Source organism: Mchenga conophoros, linkage group LG15 (assembly GCF_057382185.1).
Source record: "Mchenga conophoros isolate Kocher_MC1m ecotype Shallow Benthic linkage group LG15, M_conophoros_male_GT1.1, whole genome shotgun sequence".
In the NCBI taxonomy this organism is placed as follows: Eukaryota; Metazoa; Chordata; class Actinopteri; order Cichliformes; family Cichlidae; genus Mchenga; species Mchenga conophoros.
Window position 1 is genome coordinate 19776093 of NC_140540.1, and position 24872 is coordinate 19800964.

The 24872-nt window shown below is 38.7% G+C and overlaps 1 protein-coding gene across 6 annotated transcripts in view; it reads left to right on the forward strand.

Moving 5' to 3' along the window:
* Window positions 1-24872, forward strand: part of tbc1d32 (TBC1 domain family, member 32) — a 183804-nt gene that overhangs the window by 12298 nt on the left and 146634 nt on the right. For all 6 annotated transcript variants that reach the window (XM_085246203.1, XM_085246207.1, XM_085246208.1 and 3 more), the window contains exons 14-23: window positions 27-116; window positions 2043-2191; window positions 2625-2752; window positions 3234-3435; window positions 7652-7731; window positions 8206-8344; window positions 9719-9806; window positions 11614-11732; window positions 13056-13175; window positions 13435-13523. In XM_085246203.1, the coding sequence (XP_085102329.1) occupies window positions 27-116; window positions 2043-2191; window positions 2625-2752; window positions 3234-3435; window positions 7652-7731; window positions 8206-8344; window positions 9719-9806; window positions 11614-11732; window positions 13056-13175; window positions 13435-13523 (1204 nt within the window). The remainder of the gene's footprint in view (window positions 1-26; window positions 117-2042; window positions 2192-2624; window positions 2753-3233; window positions 3436-7651; window positions 7732-8205; window positions 8345-9718; window positions 9807-11613; window positions 11733-13055; window positions 13176-13434; window positions 13524-24872) is intronic.

Here is a 24872-nt window from a genome sequence, read left to right on the forward strand (position 1 = left end):
TGATTGATTTATTATGTCTATTTCAGATCCTGTTACCCTGACAGACCTCGTTGTCATCCTGCTTAACATAATGTATAAACACCCTAGACCTCTGGACAGGGATTCCTCACACACAGGTAGGGCATGCATACGCACACGCGGGTATATAGTAGAATTTCAGCTTCCTTATTGGTCTCTGTTCAGATAGGAGAATTTCAAATCAACTGCTGAGGTAGGTTAGTGACCCAACGTATGAGATGGAAAAAGAACTCCTCGGGCCATATCTTTTATCTCTTAACCTTGTACTGAGTCGTGTAGTACTTAATTTGTCTCCTTGAAGACTTTATTGCCCCATTCATTCTCATGAATTACGTTAGAGAAATGTTGGTCCAGTGATCAATGTTGTTCCCCACCTTGACTTTGTCAGAGGGTAATCTCCTTTGGCTGAGACAGAGAGTCATGCTGACTAAGACAGATATTTATATTAATATTTTACCTGCTGTCTGATGCAGATCACATGAAGCATTCTTGAGATTGTATTTTGAGCAGCAATATGATACAGCACAGTGCACTCTGCGACAGATTTAGTCTCGAATGGAGGGTAAGATGTTTGAATTTAAAGCCCCATTAGGCTAAGTTTCCAGCTATAACACAAACATGACTTGTAAATCTTCACTTTTGTAATTTTCTCTTGTTACGCAACATTGAACTCTAGTTATACGTGGCTTTTAATAGTCTTAGAGTTATGTGCATGTAGTATTAAAAGCAACAACATTCTTATAAAGATTGGTCCCAGATATTCATTTATGATCCTCACAGACATCATCTGTGTTCTCTGTATCTTTGGGCATGTATTGGCATATATCAGAAATAAAGTGCTTCTCAAAAGCGCTTTACTTGTTCCACAGTTTGTCATGTTAGAGCCTTAGTCCAAAATGGATTCAATTAATTTTTCACCTCAAAATCCTACACATAGTACTCCTTAATGACAAAGTGAAAAAGTTTGCTTAGAGTTCTTTTGTTTATTAAAAATATAATAACAAGAATATACCACGTATTTAAGTATCCACAGTCTTTGCTCGTCACTTTGTTAAAGCGCCTATGGCAGCAGTTACAGCCTGAAGTCTCTTTGGGTATGATGCTACAAGCTTGGCACATCTATTTTTTTTGCAGTTGCTCCCATTCTTCTTACCACAACCTCTCAAGCTCCATCTGGCTGGTTGCATTAGTACACAGCCATTTCACAATAGTTCGCTCAAGGACATTCACACAGTGGTCCAGAAACCACTCCTTTGTTATCTTGTCGTCCTGCTGGAAAATGAACCTTAGACCCAGTCTGTGTTCAGAGCCTTTTGGAGTACGTTATCATTAACTACGTCTGAACTTTTCTTCGTTCATCTTTCCCAGTTCCTGCTAACAAAAAACATCCACACCACCATGCTTCAGTGTAGGGATGTTATTGGCCAGGTGATGAGTGGCACCTGGTTTCCTCTAGACATGGCGCTTAGCATTCAGGCCAAAAACTTTTGTTTCATCAGACCAGATAATTTAGTTTCTCCGGGTCTGAGAGTCCTCCAGGTGCATTTTGGGAAAAAACTCCAGGTTGGGTGTCATGTGTCTTTTACTGACTGGCTACTGTCTGGCTACTATATAGGCCTGGTGGACTGCTGTAGAAATAGTTGTTCTCTTGTAAGGTTCTTCTCTCTCCATAGAGGAATGCTGAAACTGTGTCTGTTTGAGGTGAAACATGAATTTAAGCCATTGTGGAATAAGGCTGTGATATGAGAAAAAGTCGGTGGATATATGCATATCTCAAAATAGTGGAAATACAAGTTCATTGGCCACTTTGTTAGGTACAACTTGCTAGTATTGGCTTGAATCATCTTACTGACATGAAAGCAGCACAAAATGGTCATTGATTGCATATTTAGGTGATCTAAAAGTGTAAACCTAGTGGGCAGATATAATCCTAGTGGGTATTAATGTAATTAGATGATTTCATATGCATTTAATTCAGCTAATTAATGTCGTTAAATGCATATTAATTCATTTACTTTCGGTAGGTTCAGACGTCCTGTCGCCCAGCACCCTTGTGATGGAGGTGCTTTGGATGCTATGTGAACAGACAGAATGCGCTACAGAGTGTCTCTATCAGACTCCAGTTATAGAGAAGCTACTAACTCCTGTTATAGCGCTGCTCAATGGACAGAAGGTCACAAGCATACCTACACGCACGCACGCACACACACACACACACACACACACACACACACACACCATTTGCAGATTACAAAAAAGGTTTTTGATTCATACAGTTTCAAGTGTAAAGTGTCCAACCATGACTTTCTACTCATAGTAAATAAGCATGTAAACTACTTTCCTTTTACATTTTTAGTGCAATAATTTTCAAATGGAGACTCCTCATCTTAAGAGTAACATAGCTGTCCTCTGCGTAAGGACTTGTCATCGTTCAGCCTTCCAGAAAATGGAATTACAGAGGCTTTGGTTATGAAATGTAGTAGTTTTTTCTTCAGTTCCATTATTGTGAAAGATAAATGTGTTATTTCAGTGTTGAGTATCTGTTCAGGTGCCAATTTTTCTGAAGCAGTTGGTAATTTTGTGTGTTTATTTTCTGTGCTTTGCAGGCTGAGTTAAAGTCTCCTGCAGCAACCCTGAGTCTCATTGCAGATATTCTGGCTCGTATTGCAAACACAGACAGAGGATTAGCGCTCTTCTTATTTGAGAAGAATCTCGTCGCAGCCCACAGTGAGAGGTGAGATGTTGTGATTAAATTCGCAGCGTCGTTTTGTCGTTCTTGATAGTAATGAATAAATTACATTTTCCTAACATAGCTGGAAGATTTTAATACAGAGTTAAATTTGCATAGCAAATCCTGCTTATTCTGCACCGAGAGCAGATTGGAACATGAGGCTGCTGCTGGTTTGTGAGCAGCTGGGGTTATATTATACTGCGTTATATTCTGTTGCCTGACAATGACTAGTCTGCACTGTAGTTTCCTTCAGTCTGTCCAGAAACACATTCTATTGTTGTGAATGACCAAGAATGTATTTACCAACCACCTATGGCTTCACTTCTGTATGCTAGCTCATTAAAAATGTGAGTGTATGAAAGTGCTTTGGAGACCTCCAGTGTAGGCATGTAAAGCCACAAGTTGAAATTGCTATACTTACAATCTAAAAATCTCATGTTGTGGCTCTATAATAAACATTGTCTTTTTTCACCCTCGTCTGCAGAACCTTTGCTGCTCATATCATCGTACAGTTCACCCAGAGGCTGCTCGACAAGGAATTGCCATCGTTGTGTGAATCTGATATGCCCCATTCATTATGTGGAGCCTTTATTTTAGTTTGTCGGCAGATGTACAACACCTGCGAGGGTCTGCAGGTTCTACGACCCTACGGCCTGCACAAAGCTTTAGCTGCTGCGTGGAAAAAGGTACATGTAACTAATTTGTGCTATTTGCAGAGACTTTATTATTTGACGTGGAGCTATTATAGATTCAAAGATTCAGGATTCAAGATTCAAAGTGTCTATTGTCATGTGTTCAAAGAAAAAAATGCATTTCTTTGTGCAATGAAATTCTTTCTTTGCTGTCCACCCACAGATGCTGATTAATATATACAATAGAAATAGAACAGACAAAATACAAATAGTACAAATAAATAAATGAAGACAGAAAAGGAGACAAAATATTGAAGTGTGAAACAGAGATGTGTGCAAAAGAGCTATAGCTTAATAATTAATACAGGTTAATTATTATTACTGTTCAAAAATAGTTCAGCTGTTCAAGAGTCTGACAGCAGTGGGGAAGAAGGAGTTGTTGAGTCGGGATGTTCTGGATTTCACACTTCTAAACCTTCGTCCCGATGGCAGAAGTGTGAACAGTCCGTGTTGGGGGTGTGTGGGGTCTTTGAGGATGGAGGCAGCTCTCCTCTGGACTCTGTGATGGTAGATGCTCTGCAGAGAGGGCAGCAGAATCCTGATGATCTTCTCTGCAGTTGTTATTACTCTCTGCAGGAGTTTGCTGCAGTGATGCAGCTGGTCAGTGTGCTCTCCACAATGCAGCTGTAGAACTTGCTGAGGATCGTGGCCGACATACCAAATTTCCTCAGCCTCCTCAGGAAATACAGCTGCTGCTGCGCCTTCTTAACCAGCTGTGAGGTTTTCAGTGTCCAGGTGAGGTCCTCAGAGATGTAGACGCCCAGGTATCTAAAGCTGCTCACCCTCTCCACTTCAAGGCCCCGGATAAACTGCGGCTGGTGAGGCCTCCTCTTCTTCCTCGTGTCCACTATCATCTCCTTTGTCTTGTCAGTGGTGAGGGTGAGGTTGTTGTCCTCACACCATGACACCAGACCGGCCACCTCTCTCCTGTAAGCCGCTTTGTCCCCTCCAGTGATGCGACCGATCACTGCAGTGTCGTCTGCGAACTTCAAAATAATGTTATCTTTGTTGGAGGTGACACAGTCGTGGGCGTACAGGGTCTAGAGGATGGAACTGAGGACGCAACCTTGTGGAACTCCTGCGTTTGTAATAATGCTGACTGAAGTCCTGTTGCCGATCCTGACGGATTGGGCCCTGCCAGTCAAAATGTCCAGTAGCTAGTCACGTAGGGTGGGGTGTAGGCCGAGTGTTGCCAGCTTGCGAGTGAGTTTGTGTGGGATGACAGTATTGAAGGAGGAGGTGTAATCAACAAAAAGTACCCTGATGTATGAGTATTTGTTTTCCAGATGGGAGAGGGAATAGTGAAGGGCAGCAACGATGGCGTCTGACGTAGACCTATTGGGCCGGCGGGCATACTGCAGGGGATCCAGAGTGTCTGTGATGTTGCTCTGGATGTAGGCCAGCACCACTCTCTCAAAACACTTTTCAATGATTGGAGTGAGTGCAACTGGTCTATAGTCATTCAGGCAGGTGGCTGGGCTTGTCTTGGGGAGAGGGATGATGGTTGTGGTCTTGAAGCATGTGAGGACAGTGTTCTGGTTGAGGGAGAGGTAAGAACCTCCGCCAGCTCATTGGCACATGCTTAAAGGGCCCGTCCCGGGATGTTGTCTGGTCCTGCTGCCTTACGGGGGTCGATCCTCCTCGGGGTTTTGTGCACCTGGTCTATTGAGACCACTGACGGGTGTGGGGGTTGGGTGGTCTGGGGGTTCTGGCAGGTCCTGGTGATCTGGGGGGTCTAGAGGGTCTGGGAGGTCTTGAAGCGGGTGTAGAATGTATTGAGATCATCCAGCAGACCGCCTACAGAGCTGATGGTGCTGGTGCTGGTGGTGGCCCTATACTCTGTGATGTGCTGCAGGCGTTGCTACATCAGGACTTGCCATCCAGCTTCTCTCTGTACTGCCTCTTAGCCACTGTGATGGCTTTCCTCAGTCCATACTTCGCAGCTTTGTACTCCATCTCATTTCCTGATCTAAATGCGAGAGACCGAGTACGCAGCATGTGCCATACTCGACTGTTGATCCAGATCTATATATTATTATAGAATAATATATGTAAGATTACAGTAGTGGATGCTCATATTATGGGCAACCAGTCAGAAGAATGTAGGATTAAAAGGAGGATGAATAGCTCTGTAGAGCTGTAGGGGTGCACCAAGGCCCAGTATAAGACAAATGAGGATTAATTTGAACTTTGAATCATGTGAAACTTTTCTGCCCAAACACAAAACCATGTGTGCTTGGAAATAAACCAAACTCTACACCAGCTTTTCTTTAATAAATCTTGCTTTGGTAAAGGGAACAGTTTATAAACACAGTGCAGTGGGGTTTTTTGGATCACAAATAATACAGCAGTGCTTTACTGTATGGAAAGTGCACTCAAGAATTTCACATCCTGCTGTTTTGCTGACTTGAAACAGTTTAAAGAAATCCATTTTATTTCATCAAACATGTTTTTTTATTATTATTATCTCTTTTATAAGAGAGACTTGACCCAGGTAGCAGATAAGCTACATATCATAAATACAACACATAAAACATTATACAAATACCCACAACAAAAAACAGTAGTGTTGTATAAGGAAACCAATCACGTCTTCACCACAATGATACTGCCCTCAAAGTTAACAATAGATGTCGATTTTTTTCATTTCCAAGATGTGATTTAAGAAAATGCTGTTTTCCCAGATATGTTACTTTTAGAGTATAACTGTAAATATAACAAATCCAGGAGACATTTGCTTGACTAACTGAGCCATGACTGGATAAGAGATGATGGCCCAACTCAGTTTCTGAATCTTTTATCTAAATATGTAAAGGAGGGGTGTCTGTATGTAATGATCAGATCCCTGGCTAGAATATGTATGCTGTATTTCATTTACTTGATGAATGCCACGTTCTCGCTTTATTCAGTCAACACAGCTTGAAAAGCACCATCATTTCATGCAAATGGTGGGAATTAACTAACCTTTGTAATGTGCTTCATTTAGTTCTTGGAATGGTGTTTCTGACTCGACACAGCATCAGTTATCTTTAATCTGCAGTTTGTGTTTCAAAGCTAAACCAGAAAATATGCAAACAAAAATGAAGCTCTGCTGCAGTTCATTTACAGGGGCGTCATAGAGAAGGTTTCAGTGGCGCTGTTAGCATCCCTGGGTTTTTGTCCCAGTATGTTGAGTTTTTGGTTGCTTTGTGTATTTTCCGGGTTTTTCTTTATGTATTGATAGTCTAGAGTTTTGTTACCTAATTCTGCTCTGTGCTTTGCTTGTATTCTACTTCAGTTTTGCCCCCTTGTCTCCTGTCCTAGACTCACCTCCGTAAAGCCCCTGTAAATCAGTATAATCTCCATCGAATTTCCCAGAGGAACCCACCCGAGGGATTAATAAAGTTCTATCTTATCTTATCTTATCTTATCTTATCTTATCTGTTTGGTTACTTTTCTGACTCTGTGTCAGTTTGTGTTTCTGTGTTCCTTTGTTTGTCTAGTTTCTGTGTCCTGTCTCCCCAGTCTGTCACATCTCATATGTAACCAGTAAATGATCGAATCCAATTAAGTCTGAGTTTCTGTTTTTTCTATTTTGGTTCCCGAGCTCCAGCAGTAAAGCTGTCTGAGTTGAATTCGTGTCTCCATGTCTGCATTTTTGATCCGGAAGCTATCAGCCACACCTTGACGCATAACAGGCAATCCTTCTGTCAAGCTGCCCAGTGACTGGTAGTGCCTCAGTAGCTGTGAAAGCAGTTCCGCCCCACAACCTACCTGTTTATTTTCAAAACATCTGGTATAAAAATTAACGTGTATGAGACATTGTTTTATTACTTTATTACTGTCACAAAATGGATCGTGTTCCTTTGAAAGTCTCAAACGCATGCCCATATTTGTTCAATGGAGAAACAAAATGCAGGTTTAATCCTGACTGACAGTGGGATCAGCTGATGCTCCATGTTTACTCACCTTCTTGTTTCATGTTAAGCAAATGAGATCCTGGTGTTTAGAGCACTTTTTCAGTCTGTCAAGAACCAAGTAAACAAATGAACACATTCTGTGGGATTTTGGATTGCTTAATTATTTATTTATTCGTTCTAATTTAAGGATGTAAATGTGGTCTAATATTTCAGGTGATCCTCATGTTCACAAACTCAATTTAATATAGAGTAATTAAAGTATGATTAAAGTATATTGTGTAATAATACTTTTTTTAAAACTTTATTTCTAGACCAGCTCGCTGTCAGAAAGGGTTCAGACTCCAGTACCTGGAGCTGGCGCTGGATCATCTACCCAAGAGCTGCAGAACATGTGAGGCCGCACATCGTAAAATCCAACTTTAAATAATTTTACAAAATGTCTATATTTATTACAGCAATGAATGAGGACACCATCCAGTAAAATACAAGAGTATTGGAGTTCAGCGGTATTTAATCATGTCTTTTTTTCAGTGTATCTTCAACAAGAAGTAATCTAAATAAAATACTATAGGACACCATGTAAAATCGAATTGTAATACAATAAAGTGACTCTATAAAATGAAATTGCCCCAAGAGTTTAATAAAGCAATATGAAACAAACTAAAAATGGATAACTAAAAGTAGAATAAAAACAACATACACAGAAAATGTCAGATGATATTAAATGGCTCACAGTAAAGTACAGTGGTATCTAAAAAAATGTCTTTATGTGTAAGGAATTGACTCCTAGTGATTTTAATATTGTGTTTCTTGCAGTGGGAGGACAAAGCACCATCATTTTTCTGTCTTTCTTGTTTGTGAACAGGCTCATTTGGGAGGAGACATTATTGGACAGTCTGTTGAATTTTGGTGCCACTCCAAAAGGCCTTCTGCTGCTCCAGCAGACAGGAGCCATTAATGAATGTGTCTCCTACATGTTCTCTCGCTTTACCAAAAAACTTCAGGTAATAATGTACTTAACTGTTCGTAGTTAATTTGTGGTAATTGTCCTGCTTGTGTTTCCATCATACTAATTATGTACAGTAGTGTATCTCCAGTTTGCGCGCATTTTGATTGTGTTAAGCTTGAGGTTTCCTGAGCCAAATGCTCTGTAGCAGCACTCTGCTGCACATTAACACAACTACAGTATATAAGAGTAGCCACGTGGATGCTGCCAAATTCAAATGTAGTCACTGAGAGGCCAAAGTGTAGCAGTGACGAGATCAAGTGGGCTGTTGGGGAGTGGCATTATAAATTGATTTGCTCCATGAGATTCATATTCCTCCAATCAAAACGGTGCCAGCAATGCAACGTCAGATTTAAAATAGCATTCTTTAAAAATTGCACGTGGTCACAAAACGAGTCATTGGGTTATAAAGGCACTGTTAGTAGTTTGAGGTTATCGTCCTGCTTTCATCAGGGTGGGTTTTCATGTCCTGATAAGCACTGCTCATGACATAGTTACATTAATGTTTTATTGCATTTTATGGAAATCCTTTGGCAGCCCTTATTGATCCTATCAAAGTGCCAAAGTAATTTCATGCCTCTCAGAATCTTCCGGGTCATGCTGACTTGAGTTAGAGAGATACAAAATGAATAATCACTGATGAGACAAAAAAAGAGAAAAGAGTGATTATTGGAGTGCGTACAAATATTTGTGCAGAAACTATGGATGCACATTGTATTAAGGATTTATGTTGTATTATTCCCTATGCAGCAGGCATAATCTTTGTCAGCTTTATTCATTCTGCTGGCTCATGTCATCAATATCATAATTCATTCTTCACAAGATGTGGTAATTTGTTGACCCTGCTCCTCCTTAAGGCCACAATCATAATTCCCGAGGACTCCTTAGTATTCACAGCACCCTGCTCGACACTGAAACACACTTTCTAAGATTCAAATTGTAAACACACATACATTCAGGCTTGCTGCAAACCTTAGCTGATCCCCTGTGGGCTTAATTTACCGCCATTGTTTACGCACTATTGTAATTGCTTCTCTAGTTTAGCATTTCAGTTTAATTATGGCATGTAATTATATTTTGTCTATTTTTAGTTGTGGCATTGTGTTGTAATTAATGAACGGCCTGCACACTCCAAAATCAATTTACAATTTGATTTCTCCACAGCATGTTTAGCTACATTATGTTGTGCCTTTCCAGAATCCTAGATTTACTTACACATCTCCCTTTATCATACATTAGCACTACATTTGACCTAAACCTTTTCCATCCTTTTTCCAAACACTCATTCATTTTTTACCTGATGAGCAAAAACTACAATAGTGAAAGGCTGAAAGATTTCTAGGGGTATGAGATTTCTGTGTGTTTTCTGTAGGTGAGCAGCTGCGAGAAGTTTGGCTACGGGGTGATGGTGACACAGGTGGCAGCAACTGCTCCGGGAGTTGTGGCTCTGCACAGTTCAGGTATTAATGCAGTTACTTGGACACAACAAACACTTGTCAGCTGTGATGCTCAAGGCTTATATTATAAGTTGTTGTTTTTGTGTTGTCGGTATAAAGGAGACTTCAGGCAGCTTAGGGAGAAATGTATTTGTCAAACTGTTTTTGTCTGGGTAAGAAAGAGTAAGAAGAGGCGTTTTCTTTTTTTCTTTTTGTTTTGGAAGGATTAAGATGGTGTGTGATGTGAGCATCATTCAGGCAAGAGAAAATGTGATTTTGTTGTCAGCAACACATTTACAAGTAGCATGGTGAATCATAGATAAATGGATTCACATATCAGTTGTATACTGATACTAGGTGTATCCATATGCAAAAGGCTCCAGGAAATACCGTACTCTTGTCAAAAGAGGCCAAAAAATGAAGCCAGTGAACAAATATTTTAATCCTGCATTCTTTCTATGGGCCAGAAGGGGCGACTCAACTGGTTATGGAAAAACAAAGTCTGATTTCTTATCAGCCCTTCGCATATAACAGCACCGCTGCGCTCTGAAACCTATTCTCTCTAATGACTTTAGCCACGCAAGAACAGTTCCCTGCTGTGTTGAGCAGCGCTGGCTGTGGAGCACTCATGTGTTCCATGATGTGACATACGTTTGTGCCATCGATAAAAAGGCTGACTGACAGAAAGAAGGATGACCTCAAAAAGTGATATAGTCCAGGCAGAGCTTACAAATTATGGGCCGTTTGCTAAGCTTTCTATGTGAGAGAGCCATTCTGTAAGAAAAAGACTCTACTGCTGACTTGATCTATGACCACTGAAAAACAGTTTATGATTTCCATCACTATTCAATCATTAAATTTTTTTGTAACATTACCTTTTTGTAGATAATGTTAACCTTCCAGTCAAAAACAATACTTTAAGGAAGGCCTGCAGTGTCATTTAGAAGTCTACATTCACCCCCAGCTTGTCACCAAGACCCAAAGCATCTGCTTGAGGTTTCAGAACTGGACTTCGCTAATCAATGGGTGCTGTTAGGGGGCTATGTCCTTGTTTTATATACAATACAGTACATTCCCTGGGTTATACAGCACTGATATGCAAAGATTAATTGTATATCTGTAACTCTAGAACTGCAGTACTTGCAGTTTTCATAGTTTAAATTTGTCATTGTACTCTGTTTGCATATTCTTCTTCTAAGTATAAAATCCCTTTTGTTATATTTGTCTTGTTAATTTAACTGAAATACACTGAAAATTGCTCACAAATTAATGTTTATGTGTCAATACAAATGCAGCTTTTGTTGCTGGGAGCTTCCCGTGATGCACTGACTATTTCTTCTTCCATGATACTAATGTTATGTCTTTACTTCATCATTTATGTACTGTAGTGTATCCCCAGTTTTCCAGTGAGGGCTGCATACATTTTGGTTGCATTAATGTTGTTATCCAGCCGTTACGTGCAAGCTTGAGGTCGCTGAGTCCAATGTTCTTTAACAGCAGCACTCTGCTGCACATTTAAACAACTACAGTGGAAAAATATAGCCAATCAGAAGCTGCAAAAATGTAGTTACTGACAGGCCAAAGTGCAACAGAGAAGAGATCAAATGGGATCAAAGTGAGTGGCATTATAAATTTACTTCCTCCCTAAGATTCAAATCCTCCAATCAAAACGGTGCCAGCAATGCAACGGCAGATTTAAAATGCCATTCTTTAAAAGATCGCACACAATAACAAAGTCAGTCGTTTATTTATTAAAGCACTGTTAATAATTTTAGTTGCTGCGATTTAAAATAAATGTTGGTACAAAACATTTCTCCATGTTCTGTCTCAGGCTTTATACGGGCCCTGGTACTAGAGCTGTGGTCTGTTCTTGAGTGCAGCAGTGACGACGTCAGAGTGGTCCGTCCCAAACCAACTCCCATTGACCCCATAGATAGGAGCTGCCTTAAGGTATTGTGTGTGTGTGTGTGTGTGTGTGTGTGAGAGAGAGAGAGAGAGAGAGAGAGAGAAAGGGAGAAGGAGAAACTTCCTGGAGCCCAAAATGCCCCAATTTTTAGATATCTACATGATAGTACAGACACAGATTTCTTAGAAGTTTTGCTTTTCCATCATGTTTTTAGCTCACTGGTTACAAAGGTGTTTAAATTGATTAAAATTAAATTGATTCCAATTATTATTGACTCAGAATAGTGGTCCATGTGTTGCTGTGATACCAGCAGCCATGTAGAAAACTGACTTGTGAATATTCATATTTAAGAAACTGGCAATAGTGATTTTGTTAACAAGAAAGGCTTTTTTGCTCAGAACTGATTGGTTTATGGGTGTCTGGGAAAATAAGCCTTACTTTCATAAGACTGCATTTTTAGTTATGTTTTTGGCAGAATTTCTCTCAGGAAAGCTTCAACATTTCATTTGAAGCTCCAGTGTGCGCCTGTCTGTGTGTGTCTGATGCTTGGCCTCTGACAGCAGCCAAGTCATCTCTCTCAGAGAGACTAGCCAAGTGAATACGGACAGCCAGTGATGTGTAAACTGTGTCCTGCCACAGGCGACTTTAAAGCCTGCCTTATCAGTGGGTTATACATATATGCTGAGCTCAAAGGAAAACTAAATATACACATACCAGTATTTTGGTGAATTAACTCGAGTCTTTGCTTTAATCTGTGCTAAGTACAGTAGGAGGTTTGGTAGTACATATGAAGATAAGGAAGTACACACATGCACAGAAACATCAGAAGACACATGAAAGTATAGAAATTTTTATTTTAGAAAAAAAAATCCATCGTATGTTGTTTTTTTCTTTACGTTTCTTTGAAGCTGTTTAATATAATCTAAGTTGTAGCTCGTTTGTGCAAATGACTGTTTTTTTTTTTCCTTTGATGCTTTTGATGATATGTTTTCCCTCTTCCACCAGACCCAGTGAAAAGCGCAGGGAGCTTTCCTGTAGTTTAATATTCTTCAGGCTGCAATAGGTTTCTGCTCAACCACTCTGCTCAGAATTGTGTATATATGTCATATTCAGTTTTGAGAGTGTGGTAAACCATGTTTTATCTTTGCAATCATAAATTCTTTTTACATTTTGTTTTTCTTTGAATACTACAGATAGTATTTGTCATATTATCTGTAGTGTTTGTAGTTGAATAGTGTTATATTGTTATTATGTGTTAGGATTTGATCAATCCATGACGTGCACAAATGCATTCACAGTGGTCTTTAAAAGCAAATCCATTTTTCTCTCTAACAGCTTCTGTATCTGTTTTACTTTCCTCTCTTCAGTCCTTCCTGTACTTGGTCAACCTCCTCTCTTCTTCCCAGTCGGTGTGGGAGTTGCTGGGCCGGCAGCCTTTGGCCAACAAAAGCGAATACACCCTGAGGGAGATGCCAACCTCCATACCTGTAAGCGTTTTTTTTTCTTCTTTTTTTCCCCACACACTGCAGTTCTTTTTTCATCCATCTGAGGGCATGTTTGCACTTTTTATTTGGCCTCCAAACACCACCCACACATTTGTTTTACTTCAAACGCATTCAAATAAACCCCCCTCACACTGAGACTGATATATGTTCTCCACCTTACACATTGTAAATTCCCACACTGTTTTCGTTTTGCACCCTAACTGCTGCATTCTTGTTCAAAGCCTCTCATTTTACTCCACAGGATTTGATTGACAGACTGATTGCCGTGAATTCGGATGTGAAGATTCATTCTCTCTTCCGCTACGAAGAGAGTCACACATTCGGCCTGAGGTGGGATTGATATTTTTTTTTTCATATTACTTAACATCAGTGGGGAAGCACACGATATCGGATTATCACCTGGTGACTGCACACACACTTCAGCCTCTGGCAATAGGAGACTGGCATGGTTCTTTATACTTTGATTACCCAGCATTGAAAGGCTGATGAAAGGATTTCTCTGGATAAGAGAGAAATAAGCTGGGCTGTGTGTGTGTGTCTGTGTGTGTGCTTGTGTATTTCTATGAGAGCAGTGTGAGAAGGGTGGTGAAGGAGTTGAAGAAATTTATATAAAACGAAAAGGTGTTTCAGATTTGATTTTAGTTTTAAGGTTCAAAGTAGAGATTGGCTTGCAGTAAAGGCTGAAGTTAATACTGAAATACTGAGCTGAGAGGATTTAATAATGCCAGAGAAAATCTGCATTTTGTATCTTATGGGCTAGGTGTGCATTACAACAAAGATGTGTTGTAAATGTGTGTGAGGAGAAATAAAGCAGTGTGTCTGAGCTAAAGAATGCTTTGGTCGTTACATACCCTGGTACATGCGTGTCTTTGCACAGTCCTCCGATGGCAGCTGTGCATCCCTTTTCCTTTTTAAAAGCTTTGTGAATCACAATAGCTTCAGCTTGTTTGGAGTTTCGCTGACTCACTCTGTCTGTGCCTGTCACTCAGCCCACTCCTGCTAACATCCTGAAGCAAACTGAAAGGAACAAGATGCTCTGTTCATTTACCACCTGGACTGATGGAGTAACTGACAAACTCTGTGCTCTTCAGTGGCTTGCTAAATTTGGTAAATATAGCCCTTTGCCTATAATCTGCCATGCTATTATTTAGTTACTAGAGTACTTGCTTTAAATCAGTGACTCTCAAACGTTTTCTCGTCTGCCCTACTGCAGAAGCTAAAAAACTTCAAGGCTTTTAATCAGTGAGCCAAAAGAATACATGTAAATGGTAAATAGTCTGGTTCTTATATAGTCCTTTTCTACTCTACTCTACAACTCATTCACCCATTCACGCAAACAGTTCTATACTTTCTATGCATTGCAACTTGGAGTTAGTATCTCGCCCAAGAATATTTTTGCCTGCAAAGTGGAGCAGCCAGGGTTTGAACCATTAACCTTCCAATTAATAGATTAACTGCTCTCCCTCCTGCAATAAAGCCAGCCATGTAGTAATATGTGTAGTATTGAAGTTTAATTTAAGTAAAATAATATCCAGGATTATAGTTATTTAAGCTGCTTTCACTTCAAATTTCTGCTCTGCTCCACTTTTGGGGCCTCCCCCACAGTTTGAGAACCACTGCCTTAACCAAGCAACATCTGGAAAAATGTCCTATGTTATTTTGTGCGCCTAAAGAGAGCAAGCTCAGTGTTCTTTGAAGTTATGCTCATTAATTGTTAATTAATTGTAAATGTTTGCTTGAGAAATTTGGACAGTAAAAAAAAATCGATTCAATCATCAAAATATCTCTAATATAGGAAGTAAAGGCATCTTAGGTAGTAAAGGTTTAAAATATACACACACACACGCACACACAAACAATTGAACCCAGAAGGCTCATTACTAGCACATCATCACCTACAATGTGACTGCTTCTGTTTTCATTCGATCTTCTGATTATCCTTTGCCTGAAGGGATATGACAGCGTGGTACATGAATTGTGCTTTATTGATCCCAGAGGGGAAAATTGCATCACTAAAGCAGCATTTACACAGGAGGACACTCCTCTGATTAATAAAAAAAAAGTGTATCAAAGACAGAAAAAGGTAAGAATAAGAAGCATAAAAAGTGGCAGATGAGCATAAAAAAAAAGTTTTATTATATTGTTAGGGCAAAATATATTTAATACAGATATAGTGCAGTATACACATTATTTATGTATAAAATACATGTGAAAATGTCAGCAAAAGCATGTGAGAGGCATTTGAGATAAACAGAATAAAACCATGTGTGAATAAGGGAGAGAGTGAGCTTTTGATAGTCATTATGTAAATGCAGTCTTTTTAGAATTTCCATTTAACAGAAGAATACATATATTATATAAAGTGTTTTCGAATGTCTTCTGGTCATGTCATTGCAATGGCTGATTTTCTTACATCATTAAGTTCTGTTCAGTAAAGAAGCAGAAATGACAGCTCAAGTTTTATGTGATATCATGTAGTGTGGTTTGGTTAGATTTAACTGATAGTGGCTTAGCAGCAGTTAATCTACAGCTACGACTGCATGAGATCACAAACTGACACCTGTTTGCTTCAAAGCTGCTGGAAAAAAACATTTATCTCATTAAAATGGGTTTATATAGGATTTTTGTTAGTTACAGTAGTTTCATATTAATGGAGAGAAAGATGATATCAACAAAAAAATTTAAATAAAAATGTTATTATCATTGAGAGAAATCAATATTTGATCCCCAAGCAAAACACGATTTAGTACTTGGTGAAGATACCCTTGTTGGCAAGCACAGCAGTAAGATGTTTTCTTATATTTGGTCAACAGGTTTGCACACATCTCAGTAGGGATTTTGGCCCACTTCTCTTTACAGAAACTCTGTACCGGTAAATCCTTTAGGTTTCTTTGCCATTCCATGACCTTAATGACTTTGTTTTTGAACTCCTTTCTTGCCTTGGCGGTATATTTTGGGTCATTGTCATGCTTCAAGACCAATTAATGACCCATCTTCAGTGTTCAGGCTGGGAGAATGAGGTTCTCATCCATAATTTTTCAGTACATGGCCCAGCCAACTGGCTTCTCAATGCAGTGAAGTAGTTCTGTGCTCTTAACACAAAGCAGTCCTAAAGCATAATGTTTCCACCTCCGTGCTTGACTTTGGGGATGGTGTTCTTTGGGTCACAATCAGCATTTCTCTTTCAACTCCACGGATCGAGTTGATGCCAGAGAGCTCAATTATGTTTTCATCTGACTGCAGCACATCCTCCCAAGCCTTCTCTGAATCATTTAGATGTTCACTGACAAACTTAAGGCAGACCTGTACACATGCTTCCTTGATCAGGAGCACACAGTCAGTGTTGCAAGATTTCAATAGTGTATTACAAATGGAGCTACAGACCAAGAGTAATTTAAAGTTGATTTATGTTTTTTTCCATTTTCAAATAATCACACCAACAGTTGTCACCTTCTCACATGCTGTAGGTCTTGTAGCCCATTCCAGCCTTATACAGGCCTTGTCCCTGATGTTTTTTTGAGCCGCTCTTTGGTCTTGGTGGAGAGGTTGGCATGGAAGAAATTGATTCTGTCGAGTTAAGAAGCGAGTTAAGATCAGGAGTATCTGTGATTGATTGGTTGTAATTCATGTGCTACATGGCCACACAGCCAGTCTGGAGCCAGAATTTTGTCTGGGTTGTAGGGGATCAAACATATATCTAATTCAGTGACATGCTCAATCAATTTGTAACTTTGATGTAATGTGTTTTTTCTAGCTTTTTGTTGATATTCTGTTTTGATCTATTAAAATGAAACTACCATACAAATTATGTCATTCCTTTGTAGGTGAGCAAACGTACAAATTCATCAGAGGATTACATAAATACTCACTGTCACTGTACATAAAGGTAAATAAACATGGGCTATAAGCACCAGAATCCAGCAAGCTGAGTCAGGCTGATGCCACTACAACAGGATTGTGGGTGTGTAGAGCTGATGGCAGCTGGATGGGAAGGGCTCCTGTTATAGTCACTGCTACAACACAGAAAGAGCAACCTTTTGTTGCTGTAGAGAGGAGATATAGACCATACTACAGCTGTTTAGAACACACATCTGTCACAGAAATTAGGGGCAGGCGCCAGTGCATCATGCGGGTATCTGAAAGTTGTCCTTATATATATATTGGCTTACATTGTTACTGACACACTAAGTCTGGGGTGACTAACCCATATTATTTTATAGGCACCATGCAGCTCAGGTGTGCTGGATGAATAAAATCACTGCAAACCATAATAAAAGGTTTAATTTATTTTGCTATTAGCAGATAATAAAAACACCTTCTGAAAATATTCCAATTTAATGATCCATGCATTTACAAATCATGTTCAAGCCCAGGCAGAAATATATCTTATTAAAGGGGTCCATAAAATAAACAAAAGCAAAATAGAACATATTTATGATAAAAAAAAAAACATTTTTTAAAAAATATGTTTCTATATGTTCATATTAGACGTTCTCAAACCTTTAGTGTTTAGCATGGAGTTGATTACTTGCCCAATTACTGTGTGGTGGACAACAACGCCCCCTGCAGTGTAAAGATAATTAAGCTCTGCAGGCTATTCTGAAAAATAAAAAAACTAGTGACATGTACATTAATTCACAACACGATTAATTAGCATATTATGCATGTTATGTATTGTTTATGCACTTGTGAATGTCCCTAAGTGTGTATTTCCCATTAGCTGCAGGCAGTTCGTCATAGCATTAAGTTATATAATTACTGGTTTTGCCACCTTTATCTTTTTTCTGTGACTCTTTACAAGGAAGCTATTAGATTCCCTCCAGATATCCAAGGCAAATTTCTTGTTAAAATTTTAATCCTTAAAAGCCTTTGTTGTCATGGCTGGATTATTAAAAAACAAGACTAACCCTCAGTCTAACATTCATACACGATGTGCACTGGTTGTGTTTTTAATAATGTAGCTGCAATAATAGAGTTTTTTCTTTTTTTCAAACCACACAGCAGACTTTATGGGTTCTTCATTGTGGATAGTATTAGCTTTTCTATGCATCAGGTGCACCTGATGGTGTTTTATCTGCTCCAGGTAGCTTTTCTTGCATAAATAGAGTTACAAAATACAGCAATAAAAAGTTATGGACGACTGTCTAAAGCTCAAACTAGACATTTAGATGTTTTGTTTTTTCAATTTTGAGACGCACAGTTTTATTTTGTTTCCTCTCAATTAAAGAAAAACAGACAACCGGGCAAACAACTGGCTGTCTGATTTAAAAAAAAAAAAAGTTAAATAGATATCCCGAAAGAACATTCACTTAATTTTGTTCTGAGCTCGTTATCAATAGCAGAGAGTGATTATCCTCAGCAGCACCTTTCGCCTTCTGCCTTGTATTCATGAGGTTTATTCATGAGTTTCTTGTCATGCAAACCTTATGTAAACCTTCAGATGAGAAATAGAAACTCTGCTTCACCTGAGGTCAAACGCAGACATATTACCACCTTGTGTGATTATGTGGCCACAGTCGATGAGAGTGTGAGGGGAGCCAGCCTCATTAATGTGCTCAGGTATGCCACATAATGAATAATAGATAACACCTTCAGGTGGTTCTTCTATTTTTTTCCAGTCTCTTCTGGATATCCATTCACTTGAAAGGAACATATAAAAAGTTGTTTGAGTTTTGTTTAACATTATTATGAGATGTTGAGAAATGTGCTCATTGTGGTATATTTTATGGAGGTTCTCTATTTTTAGAAGCAGCATATTTGTTTCCTGGTATTCTCTGTTTACTGTGGTGTTCTTCTACTTTTTATATTGTCAACAAGTCTCTCAATACTTTTGAGCTTTAATACCCTGACTCAGTCCAAGCAAAGCAATATTTATACTGAACCCATAATTTTTCCTAAAAAGATATGATAATGTTACTGTGGAAATGTTAGAGAAATGTTATGTTTCACTGCTATTGTGAGCTTCAGGTGTACACGCTGAATAATTATAAAAACATTATAATATTTGGAATTGAGCAAAAATATGAAAACTTTTTATGGCCACTGTGCTGATAGAGTATTACAAACACGACAGAGTTTTTAGATAATATTAGTATAGAATATTTTGTTATATAATTTATAATAAATGTACACCCTTCTATTCTATATTAAAGTATAGAGTAATAGAGATATACTGACCTCCTTAAAGAAACTCTCAGAATCAAATCTTAGGAGCTTATTGGAACTATTACAGCTTATATTCTTGTGCGCTAACAGTTTTAAATCAGCCTCCAGGAGTACAACACAACTTTCGGTTCTTAATAGACTTCTATCACATTCAGTGCAGGTCTGATCACTGGCACTGCTGTCAAGCAAGCCAAAAGAAAGAAAGAAAGAAAGAAAGAAACCACAATTTCCACCCCTCTTGATCTTCACAAGCTAATGAGAGCTAAAATCCCCCAGCCCTTTCCCTTGTTGCTAAAAGCCTCTTTGTTGTCATGGCAACTGGCTCTCATCCCTCTGTTTTTTTTCTCTCTCTGTCTGAATTGTTTGGATGCCTTTATTCCAGTCTCTCCTATTCAAGGCTCTAAACATGCTGCTGTGGAGCTTCACACATTTCAACTGATGTGATTATATTTTAGTATTAGTGTGAATGTGATCTTAAAACTTAAAAAAAAAATGCCAGCAGTGAAAGAAACGGTTATTGGTGTCTTGTAAACTTGCATCACTGACTGTATATATACTTTGGGGACACCACAAAGCTGTTGCTGTCTTTACTGTATCTTGAAAGACTACTAAATAAAGACTGATACATGGGAATCAGAGGTGCAGATTCTCCTAATCACCATCATTTTTAGAATTAACATTATATTTTATTCAGTTTTAGTTTTTAAATTTATTATTAGTAGTTTATTGATTTAGTTAAAAAATCTCATTGAGATTAAAAATCTCATTTCCAAGAGAGACCTGGCGTCATGGCAGCAAAAGTCTAAAATACATGTACCACATAAGTACATAACAATTAAACAAATACAATATCCCGTACAAACATGTTAAAAATATACAAAAAACAATCAATTAAGAGCGACATTAAAAACAATCACACTGACTAAAATAATTATTTTCTCATCAGTTGACCCTATAAACTAATAAGGAACCTGCTTACTGAGTTCACAGACTCAGTGAGCATGGGGCATTTTCCTGTGGACTGCTATATAAACGCAGTTGTTTTTGCAACTTCCAGTTAGTGCTAAAACTTGCTTTCTTTCTATTGGCCTGCAGAGGGCGACTCCTACTGACTAAAAACAGTGTCAATCACTAGTTTGTTTTTGTAGTTTCCTATTAAATCCAAGCTGATCTTGATTTTGTAAATTATAATTCCATCCAACATCACGTGTCTCTTAGGGTGGGCTACCTTGCATTGCTTGCGACATCTGGGTTGCTATCAAACAGGAACCCACGAAAAGAATCGCTAACTGAGATAAATGACCCAAAATTATCTGTTTGGAAGCTGCAATAAGAACTGGTTCATTCCTAAGGAAGGCTGGTTGAGTGCTTCCTGTTATCACCACCTTTAGCAGAAAGGAATGAAAGGAAACCTGTCTCACAATTAATAGCAACACACAATCAGATCGTTCATGAAATAATATCATCAACATGGCCCACAAGTGACACAGATTATACAAATGTCACGTTTTCCATTTCTTGCCATAACCTGCTGATGTGTTTTGAATATTCAGGTAATGTTAAACTCAAAATGCTCTCTAAACCAACATTATGAGCGCTATTACTATACATACTATCATATATTACTATGTACTTCCCCATTAAAATGATCAAAGTGAATTGGTGGATCACTATAGCTCAGTTTGCATTAGTTAAACATGCTGCTTTTTAGCCTTTAAGATTTTCTTTAATTAGCCTTCACAGAGTCAGGAGTTATACTGGATGGTCTCTTCAGCATGAATGAAAAATAAGAGTGGACAGGATGAGAAACTAATCTCAATTTATCAAACCTTTCATTTCACTTTTAAGGTTATGTACTCCCTTATACTTTAAGATTTTAGCCTTGTTAATGAAGTGATATTTTTCACTTGTGGTTCTTTTTAAAAAGACCACCACGTTAGCAACTCATGTGACTTCTCCATTGACCTCAAGGATACAAGGATGGAGTTCTATAGCCATATTATTTCATGTACAGTCTATGGATAAATCCAAAGGAAAACCTTTTAGAGTGTTCTTACCAGAGTTTAAGAACATAAAGGAATAAGACATTTAATTGTTTTTGTACAGTTGGCATAAAAAGAGTCCTAAGGTGGAAAATGCAGTAGAGATTGCTTTGTTTTGTTTTAATGATGGATTAGCAGCTTATGTCATGTTGTTACTGTGACTCATTTGCGGTGCTAAGGGCCAAATGAAGCTGCTAACTGATATTTGCAGGTGTTCAGTCTGTGGGGCTTTCAGAGTGCGGCTCTAATATATGCAGCTCATTAACACGTGTTTTGACTTGTGGAGAATGGGTTAGATACTAATTTTCTCCCAACTTTTCACTGTATGCGCGCAGAAGTGGAAAACTTTGTTTCTGGGACGAGCTAGTTGTTGGTCTACACCAGTCTCTAAGTCTTGCTGGCCACATCTCAGGAGATTTTCTTTGTTTGCTGATTCTTTTGATTGAAAATGTATGAATTCGTTTAACATTTCATTTGGCAGCAGCATATAAATATTGATGTCTTAGATTGTTTGATTTCTCCCTCTGACTTCAAATGACAGAAGTCTCCCAAATAGCACACCCATAAAGTTGACCATTTGCATCTTACCTAATGCATGACTAATCGATCCGTAGGACGCTCATCAGTCATGCTGTCAGGCAGATTACTCCTGGCTTGCTGTAATTGGTTTATACATAAGTCTTGTGATGCATGTAGGTGTGTGGGCACATCATCAAGTAAGCAATCATCTGTCACAAGTGGGTGTTTTTACCGCTCGCATGTCTTTCAACATTAAATGAAGTGTGCCGCAGACGTGGTCACCATCAATGACAATAAGACTGAGGCGTGAGGTGAGATGAATTGCAGCGTTTGAAGTGAACAGATGTCTCGCTTCAAAAAGGGGCATAACAAGTCTGAAATAATGTGGAATAATCACATTTTGAGTGTGGCCATTAGCTTACTCTCCTGATCTTTTTTCTTTTAATTGCAAATTGCAATTAACACCAAATTACTAGTGCTGTCCCACTGCTTCACTTTGTGCCACTAAATAGCCATTTATACATTTCTGTCCTAATTACATGGTTTGGGTTCCTGTGAAGTTAACTATGCTGCTTTAATTGTGGCACGTGCCATTTAAACTGTTCAGTAATGTCATAGCGACCTCCATATAGTGGTTTGCAGGTTCACCTGACAAGTGAAAGATTCCCGGTTTGATCCTGGGAGGAGGCAGCAGTCCCTTTGGGGTTGTGTCAGGAAAAATCATCCAAATCAAACATGCAGAGCTACCTGCTGTGGCAACCCCTAGGGAATAAGTAAGAAGCTGACCACATGTTACGATTAACTAACACAACATAAATGCACTGTCATTATAAATGGCTGGCAAGGGCTTTGTTATGCCTTGTGTTTCCTTAGTTTTAAAGTTTAGAATTGATGTAGTTAACTTTTTCTTTTGTGCATCCTTAAGTTCACTCGCTTTACTCACTTTCCTTTAGAACTGCCTTAATTGTTCATGGCATAGATTCAGCAAGGTGATGGAAACATTCCTAAGGGTTTGGTCCATATTGACATGATAGCATCATGCAGTTTCTGCTCATCCATAATGCAAATGTAAACAGTTTAAACTTCTTCTATCTACATGCCTAAATGCAATGATTTGCTGCCTTGTCATTGGCTAATTATATGTGTACAGGCTCTACTTTAAGGTTATGGTTCCTGTGAAGTATCTACACTGCAGATGGTAGGGATGAAGTAACTAGATATATTTATTTTGCGGAAACACAAAATCTTCATGAGACGGTCTCCCTTAATGAATTTAAGATAAATTTGAATGACCTGGAGGCACTTTTAAGTTGATAGTCTCTGATGTTTCTCTATTTCACATGTTTTTCACTGTGTGGATATTCTTTGTATAACTGTTGTGTAACCACTGCTGATTGGCCTGCTGCCTAGCTTGGCCGGGACAAAAGAGACCGAAATGTCAAGAGTCATGTTTTCCTGATTAAATAAAGATTAAATAAGTAAAAAATACATTTTGTAGCATTAAATTTAGCTGCTGTCGAAGACAGTTTATAAATGATTTATTAGAAAATATTTAGCAACCGCTGAAAAAAACTACTATATAAATAGTGCCTTGGATTGCTTTCTGTGATAGTAAACTGATGTTATTCATCCAGAAGCATGCAGTTAAAAAGACTAATGCGACACCTGGTCTTCAACACACTTCAAAGTGGAATATCAAGTAGACAAACTGAAAGTAGGTTTTGTCCTCCATTTACTTGTTTCAAACTGAGACGAGGTCACAAGGCCCAGTAGACTCTCAGCCTCTTGCTGTGCTGTTGTCTGAAAGAGTGAGTAGAGCTGTCAGTCACACAGGAGTCCAAGAAACTGTCCAGCTGCTAAAAAGGTGGCGTTTCTCACAAGTTCTACAACACTCAAGAGACTCAAGACTCAATATGTCGAGTAATGTCCACAGATACCTGTCGTCTCTGAGCACATAAACACACAAATGCATTTTCAAAATTGAAATGACATTTTGTGAAAAGTGAGAGCCAGACAATTTTAAAAGTCCTTTTTAAATGTTTGAAAATAATTTTGACATTTCTGTAATTTAGTGTTTTTTAATGGCTTATTTTATAAACCTGGTTCACTAAAAGCTCTAGCACTGAAGAAGAAATTCTGCAGTGCAGACTGGGATTATTAGCTAATTAAAACAGTTTCATAAAAACACACTGACATCGCTTTTCTTTTCTTGCATATCCTAAATTGCTGCAGAAAACATCAAAATGAAGGTCGGAGACCTTGTTATTTTATATATGATTAAGATCTTAAAGGGCACCCACTGTTGGCAGTGAAAACGGCATCCTCTCTGGCACTTCACCTCATTATACCGTGTTACGGTTTTTGGCATCCTCTGGCTTTCTGCCTGTTATACCTTGCTATCTTGTGAAGTCTCTTTGTAGTGTAGTCCTCTCAGTTGTGCCAGTATGCTTAAGCATTTCAGTTCACTACTCAGGTATAAAGCATGGAAAATCTCATTTTGAAAAAAACAATTAGCGGGAAATTTAATATGAGGGACCAATTTTGGCAGAATTACAGTAAACATTAACTAGATTGTTATGATTATTGGTGCGTATCCTTGATGTACATATGGGAAAACTCTAATATGCTCTTAAATCCAGTATAATGCAAAATCAGCTTTGGTACTGAAGGGATAAAGTGGTGAGGGAGTGAAATTTGGTATTGGTATTGTTTTTTTCTTATTTTCTCTACTGGTCATGAACCTTGGCCTCAAACACAGAGTTTTCATTGGCTTCTGCTTCTTTACTTTCTCAAAAAACTCCTTTGAGCAGCCTGTATGAGTCTGGCTTCATTACCAGCAACTGAAAATCAACCATGAAACCTTTCCTAAGGGTTGCTACTTAACAAAGCTTACAATTGGCTACAGCAAGCTGATGGGGGAAAAATTATGTTGGGCAACCTAGTACTTGCAGAC